The sequence below is a fragment of the Anoplophora glabripennis genome, unplaced genomic scaffold, assembly GCF_000390285.2.
Source record: "Anoplophora glabripennis isolate ALB-LARVAE unplaced genomic scaffold, Agla_2.0 scaffold144, whole genome shotgun sequence".
NCBI classification, from domain to species: domain Eukaryota; kingdom Metazoa; phylum Arthropoda; class Insecta; order Coleoptera; family Cerambycidae; genus Anoplophora; species Anoplophora glabripennis.
Window position 1 is genome coordinate 555,260 of NW_019416377.1, and position 13,423 is coordinate 568,682.

Below are 13,423 nucleotides of genomic sequence, written 5' to 3' on the forward strand. Positions count from 1 at the left end.
ACATTATTTACAATTCACTCAAATATTTATTTTTAATATAATTAGATTTATCTAGTTATAATGATAATTGTATAATTTATATAATATATGAATTGTAAATAAACACTTTTTACACTAGAACGGCAGATTTAACAAAACCATGAGATCAACAAAATCTCATGTGGTAATCGCTAGTGAGAGACGATTTATAAAAATTTCTAATCCAATCTCTCGATAATAATTCATCGGATTTCATGAAGTGAATAAAATATATTTTAATAGTTAGTCTTGATATCTGTTTCCGTCTCTGTAAAATTCTCTCGATAAATATCACTCGTAGTGTTTTTGAGTTATTGTCATCCCTCCATATAATTATCGTCGTTTTATATTAGAGAGATCCATACATATAACCCTTATTTATATAATTGTACAACCGCGTAAAGTTAGAAACGAGGATACAAGATGGCGACACGTCCAAAAAGCCCCTGTTCATAAATGATTATAAGCTAACCACGTGACCATTGAGCTTAGACAACCAACATTGCACGATTGGCACCGTCAACCAACTATCCCTAAATTTTAGCATCAATTATAAGGACTCGTATACAATGAACAATGACAAACCACTCGAGATAACACAATCGTCGATCGGTTGAATAAAATGTAGTGAAAATTTTAATTTTAATAAAATTTAATTGCCAATACCAATGAAGTAAAATTAATGGTCACGTGTTTTGTGGAAGTTCTGTATGTTGGCATAAAGCCACTGTAGAGTAGTGCCCGGAAAATTTGAATCTTGATAATCTGATTATTTAAATAATCTGAAGAATCCAATTGTTTTTGGTAATTCGAAAAACAAATCTGTACTTATTGATCCACAACACATCGTCCCAGACAATGGAGAAATAAGATGATATCTAGAGATTGGAATTATCGAATTAAAATCAAGACTTAAGAGGCTTTAAAGCAAATACGCAACCAACAATACATTTTAATAGATTTTATTACACAGTTTGTCTAAATATGAATTAATGCACAAATAACAGACTTTCCCCCGTTTTAACACAGATTTTCTATAAAATGGACTTCGTTTGAAACACAAATTATTTTTTGGTGTAAAGAAATTTGTAATTTACGATACCGGAAGCAGCAAATTACAAATTTCTTTACAACAAAGAGTAATTTGAGTTTCAAACTAACTCCATTTTATAGAAAATCTGCGTTAGAATGGAGCAAAGTCTATTACTTGTGCATTAATTCATATTTAGACAAACTATAAAAATGTATTGTTGGTTGCCTATTTGCTATAGAGCCCTCTTAATTATAATGTTCTGTGAGTGTCAGGCATATATATGATACAGACATACTCCAATGCTTGGTAGTATTCGATGCGACCCATTACTGAATGCCACCATGAAACATCTCAGAGACCTTCCATTGTCTGAGAAGCGGTTTCGATTGAGCAACATTGCAACCAACAAGAACTGGAACGATGTCAGTGCAGGCCTGGGGGTTCTGTTAACGGGTCCGCCCCCACTCAGCCTAGCCCAAGAACAACAAGTAAGGTAATCGACCGATTATTGGTATTATCCATAAACTGATAATCTGGTTATTAAAGTGTGGCTAAAGTGCGACAGGGATTTTTTTTAAGAAACGCCATCTATTGTTTTCGTTCATAAGTTTGACTGTATAAGTGCGAATATACCGGGTGGCTCATTTTAATCGACGCATCCGGATATCTCCATTGCTAAGCCGAATAAAAAAAAAATATTCAGACAAAAGTTATTCAGGACAAAGGGGGTCACCTAACTGCAATAATAACTTTGACCTTGGTGTCAATTTTCAAGGTCATCTGAAGGTCAATGGGAAACCCTATTTTTGACGGCGGATTCGGAAGGAGTGGGAAATTTTACGTCCAGAATGGTAGTTTAACAATTTTTAGAGTGACCTTGAAAAGGTCAAATATTGAAAATTCGTCCAAAAGCTGTTTTTTTCGAATTCTTGGACAAGCACCCCTAAGGAAACAGATCTTATTACGTCCACGTCGTTGTTTCTGGGTAACGCTAAAAGTAATATTAAGAACAGACGTGAAATTTTTTATTTAATAAAACTGCTTCTAAATGACTTTTATGTTTGACATTAAGGTCAAAATGGTCAGTCATTGGCCCCTAAGCCTACTAAACCACCAAGAATTCGAAAAAACAGCTTTTGGACGAATTTATAATATTTGACCTTGGTTTGATTTTGATTTTCAAGGTCACTCTAAAAATTGTTAAACTACCATTTTAGACGTAAAATTTCCCGCTCTTTCCGAGTCCGGCGTCAAAAATAGGGTTTCCCATTTAAAAAAATACCTTCGACCTTCAAATGACCTTGAAAATTGACACCAAGGTCAAAGTTTGTCCTGAATAACCTTTGTCTGAACATTTTTTTTTATTCGGCTTAGAAACAGAGATATTCGGGTGCGTCGATTAAAATGAGCCACCAGGTATAAATGAGGATATTTACAATCCTTTTTTATTTGTTTTGTGAATATATTTTTTTAATTTTGTTAAACCTGCGCGCGAACCAACTTGAAACGACTACACTATAATTGTAACCTCAAAGCTGAATGTTTGAAAAAACATTTTACGGACATTCCCTAATACGTCTTCAATTGTATAACAATATAATAATAAAAATATTTAAACTCTGAATAAAATAACACATATATACAATATAAATGCGGCTAACATATTTTCCTCCCAGTGGATTCGATTAAAATCGTACGTTAAAATAAAATATAATAATAAAAGTTTTTTTATTTATCAATTGCACGTTCTTTTTTTAAATATATTTTTTATAAAATTTCTCTATACCTATCCGAAACTTTCGAAATTATAATTAAAAAAAAAAAAAGTAAAAACGTCAGTCTGTAGTGTTTAGGCAGCGAATTTAAGTAATCGATAAAATAAGATTGATGTAAATCGGTGATCCAAGCTAATGTTGTGGTCCCGGTGTCAGCTTTTAGTCACGAATATACATACAAGTGCTTAAAATCAACTAGAGAACTAAGCCTAGCGTGTTTATTTAAGGCACACAAACCTGATTAATCCTATTTACAAAAATAATTAAGTACACGTTAAAAAAAAGCTCAACTCTTTCACTTTTAAATATATACCCTATACAAAAATATGCTTGAGCTCCGTAATAATTCGTAACTTTGGTTTAACTTTATGATTTTCCTTGGAATGCATTCAAAGTTTTGGAAGACGACTCGTTTATTCCAGCAGAATTGTTAAAAATATAATTTTACTTAAATAAATCTCTTTTTTGTACTTTTCAAACCGTGTCATATCGAACATTCACTCGTTTGGAGACTTCTTCTAAAGGTCAGCAACGTTACGTCTTAAGGCTTGAAGCTTAGTTGTTCTGCTTCAGTTGTTTGATGATCTGCGGGTGCGTTCTCGCCACGATCGCTTGCAGTTTCTGCAGCTGGCTCAAGAGGCTGGAGTTTGAGTCCTCCAAGCTCTCGATTTTCTGCCGGTAATCGTTGTTCTCCGAAACGAGGATTTCCACCTTCCTCTCCAGCTGGTCCATGTACTCCTTCTTTTTCCTCCTGCTCTCCTGCGCCGAGATCTAAAATTTCGAACAGAATATTACATCGTTCGGGGTTCGAGCCCAACGGACTTACCTTGTTCTTAATTTTCCTCCGGATTTTCTTCAAGGACTTCTCCTCGGCTTTTGTAAGTGGTAGGCGGGTGGGGACTGGGTAACCTTCGGCGATTAGAGTTCTTTTCTCTTCCTCCGTCAGCACAAGGGTGCCGGTAGATCCCTTCTGCAATAAAAATTGGTGGTTTCGAAAATAAATGCAATAAAAATTTAGGGGATACTTTTTAACTCATCTCAAGTTATGGCAAAATATTAATTATAAAAAATTTAAAAAAGCATGGTGGTAACTTGTAACGTATCGTTTGTTTGTTTGTCACCGACTGCACTTACCGGCTGACTACTAATCAGAGGCGTGTTGATGGGCTGCCTAGTTGAAGTGTGGTGGTTCAAAACCATCCTGGCGGCAGTTTTCCTGGCGGCGGGTGAGGACGGCTGCGAGATGGTGGCGTTGTCCTCGCTGTCTTCGCTGCTGCTACAAGACGGAGGTGTGGGAGGTAGGTGGAAGGTGCTGCCGTTCTCGATTTTGATGTTCAATTTTTGTGTCGGCATCTGTAATCTGGATGGTATGATTGTGTGCGGGGACGTGAGCATTATGTTGGCAGATTTCAGGATCGACGTGTGCGGTGGTGACTGAAAATGTTTAAAAAATTTTTTTTTTATTTCGAAATACGAGATATGAGAAACTTTCAGTTTTAACTTACCATCTCTACGTCCAGGGGTAAGTCGCTGGCGTTGACGTATATGGACTGTGGCGATGAGGGGCAGGACGAATGCGGGCTGTCTGTCTCGCTGGTGGGCTCATCTTTTATCGTGACGGGTTCGTGCTGTAATCTGACGCAAGATGTGTTCATCGAGATGGCTGGGAAACATTCGTCTTCCATGTCTGAAACAAATGAGAGGTTTAGTCGACTTGATAAATGTCCAATGTCTCTAACTTAGGGATTTTCGAGACATCTGGCAACTCGGTGAAATTTAAAGCAGAAAAAAACGAATCGAATTATAGTCATTTATGAAGGCTTAATATATGAAGCAGCTATAGTAGGTGATATTTACAATAATTTTTTTCTCATAAAATCTCGAAATTATAAACGATGCATGTAAATGGATTTAAGAAGATATAACTAAAGCGAAATAACATATTTACATAATACACTTGAGAAACAAATGTATCAAGACATCAGTCGTTTACAACAAAATAGAGCTATTTTTTTAAACATATTTAATTAATAGCTCTCGGATTCTCTATGGATTAGGACAATATTCTTCAATACTGAAAACCTAGGTATGCAAAATATGTATCTAAACAAGATTCCTAACTGTTGATATTGTAGGAAACAACTACTTTATGAGCTACATGTTCCAACTAACATTGAATTACATTAACAATACCTAGAAAACACTTAATAATTAATAATTATTCAAAATAAAAGTTAAAAAATATATGTCTAACTGTAATTAGATAATATAAAAACATATATCTGACATATTGTAATTGTTAAATAATGTAATCTTTCAATTCAATAAAAAACATAATTTTTGTGAAAAAATTAAAATACATATTGAAACGACAATGTCAAAAATGTTGAAAATACAACTAGATAAGTGTGAATTATTTTTTTACCTAACCGATATTTGACCTTTTTAATTCATCTCTTTAAAAAAATATATATTTTATTAAAGCTTTTGTGTTTTTAGTTTTTTTATAAGATATTAACCTTATGCAAATAAATTCAAAATTTTTTCTAAAACCGTATCAGAGACATCAAACTATGTTCTACGATACCAAAATCAGAGAAGTCGTTTCCAGAATATCATAAGTTTGACTTCATTTGAAGACTTTTATAAAATATTTTGAATTTATTTTCATGGTAACTTTTCAATTGACACTAGTAATAACTGTCGTTAACGTCGCTAATAGCCTGATGATTTCTAACGTTCCTGCAAATGTAGATATTGGTCACGTTATCAACATTGTAAATTAAATACAGAAACTAGGTACATATGTATTTTAAGCTTAAAAAACAAATATTCGTGTGGAAAAGATAATATAAATATGTATTATGCTTGAAAAAATTTTTGAACCATTGTGTTGTGTAATAAATAAGTACATACAAATATTAAAACTAGCTGTGGTTGAATATACAGTGTGTTTCACTTAAAGTTGGAACATCTTCGTATTTCGGATGGCGTTGACTTACTTCCAAAATTCTTTTTTATTTGATAGTACTCAAAAAGGCTACTTTTTGATATTATGTTTTTGACATGTGATCTTTTCTACGGCCTACTATCATTAAGAAAAGACCCTCAAACATTAAAAAACATATTAGGCGGTTTTTTTTAAGAAAGAAATGGATAGCTTTTTCGATTTGATCACATCTCAAAACCTTAGATACAAAGTTTCATTATTATAGCTTTTACAGGGTGTTCACAAAATAGGTGCAAAATTTCACTCATTGCAGTATTAACAATGGAAAATATTTTCAAATAAATATGGAGGTGTTCCGATTTTAAGGGAAACACATTGTATACAGATAAAAAGGCAAATCCATGTTTAATTGAAAATTACAAACCAATAAGTTTCATCCCCATGATTTCTAAATTATTTAAAATTACCATGTCTAAAAGATTTATCACTTTTTTAAAAGAGTAATACATAATATAATTAATATTTATCAACATGGAAATAAAAAAAATCCACAATATTTGATTTTATTAAAAATACCTATAGTCAATTAATTGGCATAGTAAAAGCATTGTATAAGTAAATATTTACTTATACAATGGTAAAAGCCAGTATGAATATCCAAAGCAAATAAAAATCAATGGTGTAAATTTTCTATAAATTTCAATTTCAGTTTAAGTTACTGATGATAAATATCTTGGAAAGACCATGTAAAAGAAAAATAGTTAAACATACTCCACTCACAATCTATTATGGACATATGAAATCATAATTCGAGGTGAATCACACATTAATGAGGTATTTACTGTACAAAAAGGAGCAGTTAAAATTTTGATTTTGTTATATGAATGTCTTACTTTTGTGTTTAAATAAAAATCAAAATTCGCGGATAATATTCGCTGGGAATGTGCTTTTCTACTCTACACATACAATTTTTTTCTGAAATCGCAAACAATATTAATTAATTAATATGAACTAAGAAATTTTTATTAATGCATAGCTAATATTTCTTCATTACAATCTAATTGCTTATGAAAAATCGTTTCCTACTTACAATTAGTATGAAGGTAGACATTGACAATATTGACATATCAAAATATTTGAAATTACGTGTTTTCCTGAAACGTCAAGGTGACAACTATAAACCAAAGAAGTCAAAAGTTTGTCAAATAAACAATTTGAAACGTTTATTGCTGAAGCACCAGATAATATATGTACTTAATGAATAAGGAACGTTTAGATGTGAACATTTTGAAATATATTGTAGATATTGCCTTTTTTTGTTGCCTTAATATTTGGTGTTGCTGGTGCATGTCGCTGTGATGAACTGTATCAATTAAATTAGAATGATATAGATGATTTAGAATTAAAACTTTTGAATAAAATACAGAAAAATAAAACGAAAAAAAAATTAATGTATCAAGAATTTCCCTATTAATTTTTAATTTAATTTTACTTAGGTACCGCACTGGCTGGTATGAAACATGGATATTATCCTCATTAAAATGTATATATGTTGAAAATTGCACAGCCATGACTTAATAATTGCTTGTAAATGACTTAAGATGCCTACACTGGAGGTACGTGTTAATATTAAAAATATATATGTGGAGTAATAACTACAAAGTAGAATAAAATTTTAATTGCACGAGAAATGATTAAAGCTGTTGCTCGAGTTCAAATAATTGGAAACAAAATCTTATGGTATGTTTAACTTTTATTTACACGTCTCTTAAGTAATGTCTGGCGCGTGTGAGTTTTTTAAAAGCAAGTCACCAGAAATGGCTTAACAAAATTTTTATGATGTCTGTATCTACTAGTTTTACGTTACATTAGTTGGAAAATGGTATTTGTAGATAACGTAGACCTTGACACGAGTTATATACTAAACCTAGGTAACTTCAACAAAATAATGCACAAAGTTTTGTTTGAAATTGCAAATTTAGCAAAATGAATATAAAAACCAAATATTTTTAGGAAACTGTCAAACATTTCCAATAACCTGACAATAATACAATAATAAAATCTGCAAGGATTATGTAATATGAGAAATAATGGTATTATCATTTTGTTTAGATTAAAATAAATCTGTGTTGGAAATTTCCTAGAAAAAACTTCAAAAAACTTAGTGGCAATCGCGTGAACGACGTGAATTTTTAGACTGTGGTATTAAATTTAATCTTTCCCAAACCTGACTAGTATCTTATCAGTAATATTGTGAAAAGCGAAAAGTAAAATATGTTTTAGATTACAGAATTAAAACGAAAACGGAAGTCAAGTAATTTTGCCTAAATAAAAACGACTAAAACGTCGATAAAAAAATATTTGTAAACAAGCCATTATGGCTTGTTTACACGGGAACAGTCAACTAAATTTTAAGACACTTGAACCTATTTGAACAGCGCATATATGGTAAGTAACAAGTTATGGAGCAAGTAAAAATTTAGTACACTGGAATAGAATTTATTCTATTTTTTCGTGCAAGTTGACGACTTGCACCGAACTTTTCCCTCCTGCTGATCCACTTTCGCTCCCAAAGTCGTTTACGTCTATTTTTTCTCTTCATATATTTCTTCATGTATTTCTTCTAATATAATATTTAGGATATCGCGTAGTATGCCATTAAATTCTTCTACAAACTGCTGCCTCACGTTCATCTCGTCAGGTTTGCAAATATATAAACTGCACTAGAACTTACCAACAACTAAACTTAGAACTTACCAGTCCGAACAGCACTTGCAGAAAAAGCAGTAACTTAAAATTTAGTTACAACTTACCTATTGTCCCCGTGTAAACAAGCCTTTAGTTGTATGTAATATTAAATTATGCACTAAAATCCTTTGGTTCATTTAAGCTTTTTTGTATAATAACAGTAATAATTAAATTTGAAAATGGAAATAGAAATTAATAGCATAAACTAATTCTTAATAACAGTCAACCAACAAACACACGACACAAGATGAATGCCATAAAATTAATAGTAGTAGCGAATTAGCGAATTTAATTTTCAGCGACTTCGCATATAGTGTTAGCACCTTGCAAATAAAGACAATTACAATTGGAATTTGAAAATACATATTCTACAAAAATTTGAGAAATTCCCTGATATTCTCCGACATTTCCATGGAATTCCCTGACAATTCAAGGTTTTTCATATTGATATACACTCTGAACTTATGAAATGTATTTTGTCTCTTTCCTTACCGTCAACTTTATGATGTGAAATCGGCGAATTTGGCAGTGAATCTCCGTCAGAAGCCAGGCTGTACGAGTGCTCCGTCTTGATGGGTCTAGTGCCCAAAGCGGCGTCTGTCATGAGTCTGTCGTGCAGGACGACAGCAGGTAGGTCCTTGGAGTCCATGTAGGTCCACTCGATGGTCATGTCCCCCGACTGCATCTTGAGAACCTCTTGCATTGCCTGCAAAAACAGATCAATGATAATCAATAAAGAAATTAATACTATAATTTAATGTATGTTAGTATATAGTTCTTTATTACATTTCAACTCCAAATACTATAGATTATAAGCTATTGTCTACTATGGGACCCAAGACAGAACCTTGAGGAATCTCTAAGTTATCAAACACAATTTTCTACAAAGTGGACAGCTACCTTAAATATTTTTATTATTATTACCTGCTTTTCATTTTGACGCGCATGTGGAACATTATGAAGTCTGTTAGAAAATATTCGATTAGTAGAACCGAATTAGAAACTTTCATGTCAAAAATCTCCCGCGTGCAGGCCATTTATTAACGTTAACTTTTACAGCTGCTAGCGTGTTTATTACATGAACAATGAATGCACAACTTTATGAAAATAAAAGTTTAACCATTTCTTTAATTGTCTCTAAAATCCCGGTCCGATACGTCCAATAGTTCCAATTAATTATTAACGTTATAAAAAAGCTATCTTGGGAACAAAGAGGCGTAGGAGAATTTTCTTTTTTTTTTAATTACCGTAAAAATAAGTTTAATTTAATGCAAAAAGAGCGAATTGCCGAGCGGCTTTTGCCTGACCCTGGGACAATTTGTTTATAACGGTGTTTTGCACGTCATACTTTGTTAGTTGTAAAGGGCTACTTAATATCAACTTTTTGATATTTTTCTTTTTCGATACGTTTCTTTGGATCAATTAAAACCTATATCTTCGATATTAACTTCTAAAATTAATGTTCAGTAATTAAACAATTAGTTGCAAAAAAATGAACGACATCATTTAACAAATACCTAGAACCTAGAGCAACAATTTCACGGTCAATCGAATCGGCCTTTGGCACACATGTTGGTCTTTGGATTGACCGTCTTTAACATAAATTTTATCAGCATCCATCGCGTTTTGCAATAATAATGCGCTGTTTGCTTGCAAAAGAAATCAATTAGAGTCATAGCTAATGTGAATAGCAAAGAACTTTGTCAACCATTTTTTATTTCCCTTGGTATTTTACCCCTTCCTTGTTTATATATATTTTTTCCAGGTTGTTGAAATTCATAAGAATATAACCAGATTTGCATTGTAGTCAGATATTCACAGTCATAATACAAGAAATTCTAATATGCTTAGAGCTGATGGCTTCCGTCTATCCAAATCAGCACATAATTCTTTAAATGTGAAGCTTTATAACAAACTTCCATACTCCGTTAGACTGTTAAACATGACACGTTTTAAATGAGTAGTTAAGAAGCATTTGCTTAGGTTTTGCTTTTATACAGTGGAAGATTTTCTGGCGATGCCATATTACGAATAACTTTTTCACGTTCAAACTCTAATTTGACTGGAGTAAAATTGCATACGTCTGTTCTGTCGATAAATTTAAACGGCAATTTTCTGGTATTCCAATTTTGTTTTGCTTATTATCCTAATTTACGAGTAATTATTTAAACAAAATATATCCTAAACGTATTTTTGTGTACTGTATCCCAACCTGTTTTATTCTTTACCGAAGAGTTCACTTCAACTGACTGTTACAAAAAAAAAACGAACGTTATTCTATTCCATTAGAGATATTTACATTTCTCTATCAACGTATTAGTCACATCGCGAAAGCTGTTACGTTAGAAAAGGCCAAGGAACTCGTTTACACCTTCCACCAAATAGTTTTTAATAACCACTCGCAATTATCAATACCATTCTCAGCCTCAAAATTCATTCGTCACGCATCACGGGCGAGCGAAATCTCGTAAGGTCTTCTGGTCCTATCCCCAGCAGATTTTAAGAGTTTAGCCGTCTCATTATATCGTGTCATTCGTGTCCAGACCAAACGGCCAGTCATGAAAGCGTCTGCGTTCATTTTACGGTGGCCAATTTCTAACAAGAGCTCCCATTCTGCTCGAGAAATGCTCATCGGAGGAGACTGGCTAATTCAAAACGTCTTGTAGACTTGGCCCAGGGGCGTATCGAGAAATAATCCATGGTTTCCTTTTAAAAATTTGGCGAATTCTTTCAGATTAACTGATTTACCTTCTATGGGGTCGCGATAAAAGTGAACGGAACATCTAAATGGAATGAGTCTATTAATTTTAACCTCAATATGTATATAACGGTTGCCATGACTCAAAAGTGGTTTATTTATGTTTCAATCCGAATAACAATTTTATAGCTGACAAATTTAATACACAGAAATACGCTAAAAGTTATTTTTTATTTTCTGGGTTGCTAATTCTCGCTTTTCTATTCAAAAATAGTTTTTTTGCGAGCGCCAGCGGCCAGGTGTGGCCAAAGTCTTCAAATCTAAGAAAGCTTCGTTCGTTTTTCTGCCAACTAATTGTTTAATTATTAAACGTTAATTTTCTAAGTTGATATCGTAGATATAGGTTACAATGGATTTAAGGAAACGTATCGGAAGAGAAAAAAGTTGAAATTAAGTTGGTCTCTTTTCAACTAACAAAGAATGTGCAAAAATGCGTTAGAAATAAATTGTTCCAGGGTCAGTTAAAAGCTGCTCGGGAACTCGCTCTTTTTACATTAAATAAAGTTTATTTTTACGGCAATTAAAAGAAGAAATCAACCTCCTCTTTGTTCTCAAGAGGTTTTTATAACATTAAATTGTTCTACACACGCGTCAAAATGAAAATGACAAAATTTGTTATTCATCAACAACCATTCATGATGACCGACGTCGACAATCAAGATTTGACTGCTTGATTTAAAATAACCTAAAAGTTTATTTTTCGTTAAAAAAACCGCAACGTATATCACTTGTAATAATATAACCCACTAAACACGAAACGTAAATGAAACGTTGCAAATGAGATGTTTTACTAAACATTTGAAACATTAACTAGAAACTTTTCTGTTTCATTACAGAAATATAGCACTTGAAAACTTATTTAGTGAAACATAGCCGAAACGTTACAATTGAAGAGAGTTTGAAACATTACTCGAAACATTCCCTTTCGATCTCGGAAACATAACAGACGAACAACCCTTTGCTATTTTTGCTTATCTTATGGAACATTCGGCATTAGTTAAATTTTGCTCTCAATCCCCAATCCTTCTCAAGCGTTAGTTCATTTGCCTTTGTTATATAAAGACATAATTAGAAAAAAAAATGTGGTAGCATATTTATAACACAAGTCTAGAAAAAATGTATGTTCGTGACTTGCGTAGACTGCGCGTAACAGCCCGAGTTTATTTGTTTCCCGTGTGTCGTTTCAATTCGTATTATGTTAGGTTAGGTTTGCGGTTTGTCAGTTTGCTTGGTTTCGTTGTTATTCATCTTTACTTTGACGCTATTTTATGTGATAATTTGTAGTGTGTGCAGTTGTGGTTATTGTAAGGTGCATATAAAATAATGAATATTGATGCAAAATGTTTAAAACGATATGTGTAAAGAGATTTCCAATTTTGCGTCACATCTACCTAAATATAGTTATACCCACTACCTATTACAGACAAGAGGACAAGGGACAAGAACTAAGAAAATGGAACAACAACTATACGTTTCGATATAATTTGAAGAGCAACTACTTAGTCAGTGAGAACTATTTGAAATATGGATGAATCAAGTGAAATAGACGTCATTTATTTTATATTTTGTACAAATGTTTATATTTGTTTATGTGTATAGGCATGCTTAAATAAAAGAGTTTAGGTATACCTACAGATATTTACTTTGTCAAGATATCATTTTGTATCCTTATTTCTGCTGTATAATTTATTATTATTAAAAGGATATATGTAATATTGACCATGCGTAGAAGAAATTATAACTTTATATTATTTTTCAGTAATGTTATTTGTTTTTCATGTACCTACCATTTTAAGATTCATAATCATAACTAACTTTTTCTAATTATCAGTTCGTCATTGTTACCATATTCATGAAGGTCTCAACATTAGAAAATTTCCATTTCAGAAGCGTATTTGAACTATATAAAATGTGTAGCTTTTTTTTAATGCTTCTGATATTGTTTTGTGATATTTTTATTTGTACGATGAATGGCAAAATTCATAATCCATATTAGAAACTTTTTTCAGTGGCTTCTCAAAAAGAAAGAAATTCTTAGTAAAAGTTGCCGCATCCCCAAACTAGAAGAGCATATTTATTTTTTTTAATATACAATGTAACTTTTTTTAGTTCGAATTAAGTCATTCACAATACAAATAAAA

General features: G+C 32.3%; 1 protein-coding gene across 1 annotated transcript in view; it reads right to left on the bottom strand.

The window, feature by feature from the left end:
• Positions 1-1,223: 1,223 nt before the first annotated feature.
• Positions 1,224-13,423, bottom strand: part of LOC108906885 (cyclic AMP response element-binding protein A) — a 116,533-nt gene continuing 104,333 nt past the window's right edge. Inside the window, exons 2-6 of the mRNA XM_018710322.2 lie at positions 9,017-9,230; positions 4,332-4,513; positions 3,961-4,260; positions 3,653-3,796; positions 1,224-3,597 (exon numbers count right to left, since the gene is read on the bottom strand). Coding sequence (XP_018565838.1) covers positions 3,382-3,597; positions 3,653-3,796; positions 3,961-4,260; positions 4,332-4,513; positions 9,017-9,230 — 1,056 coding nt within the window. The 3' untranslated portion in view covers positions 1,224-3,381. The remainder of the gene's footprint in view (positions 3,598-3,652; positions 3,797-3,960; positions 4,261-4,331; positions 4,514-9,016; positions 9,231-13,423) is intronic.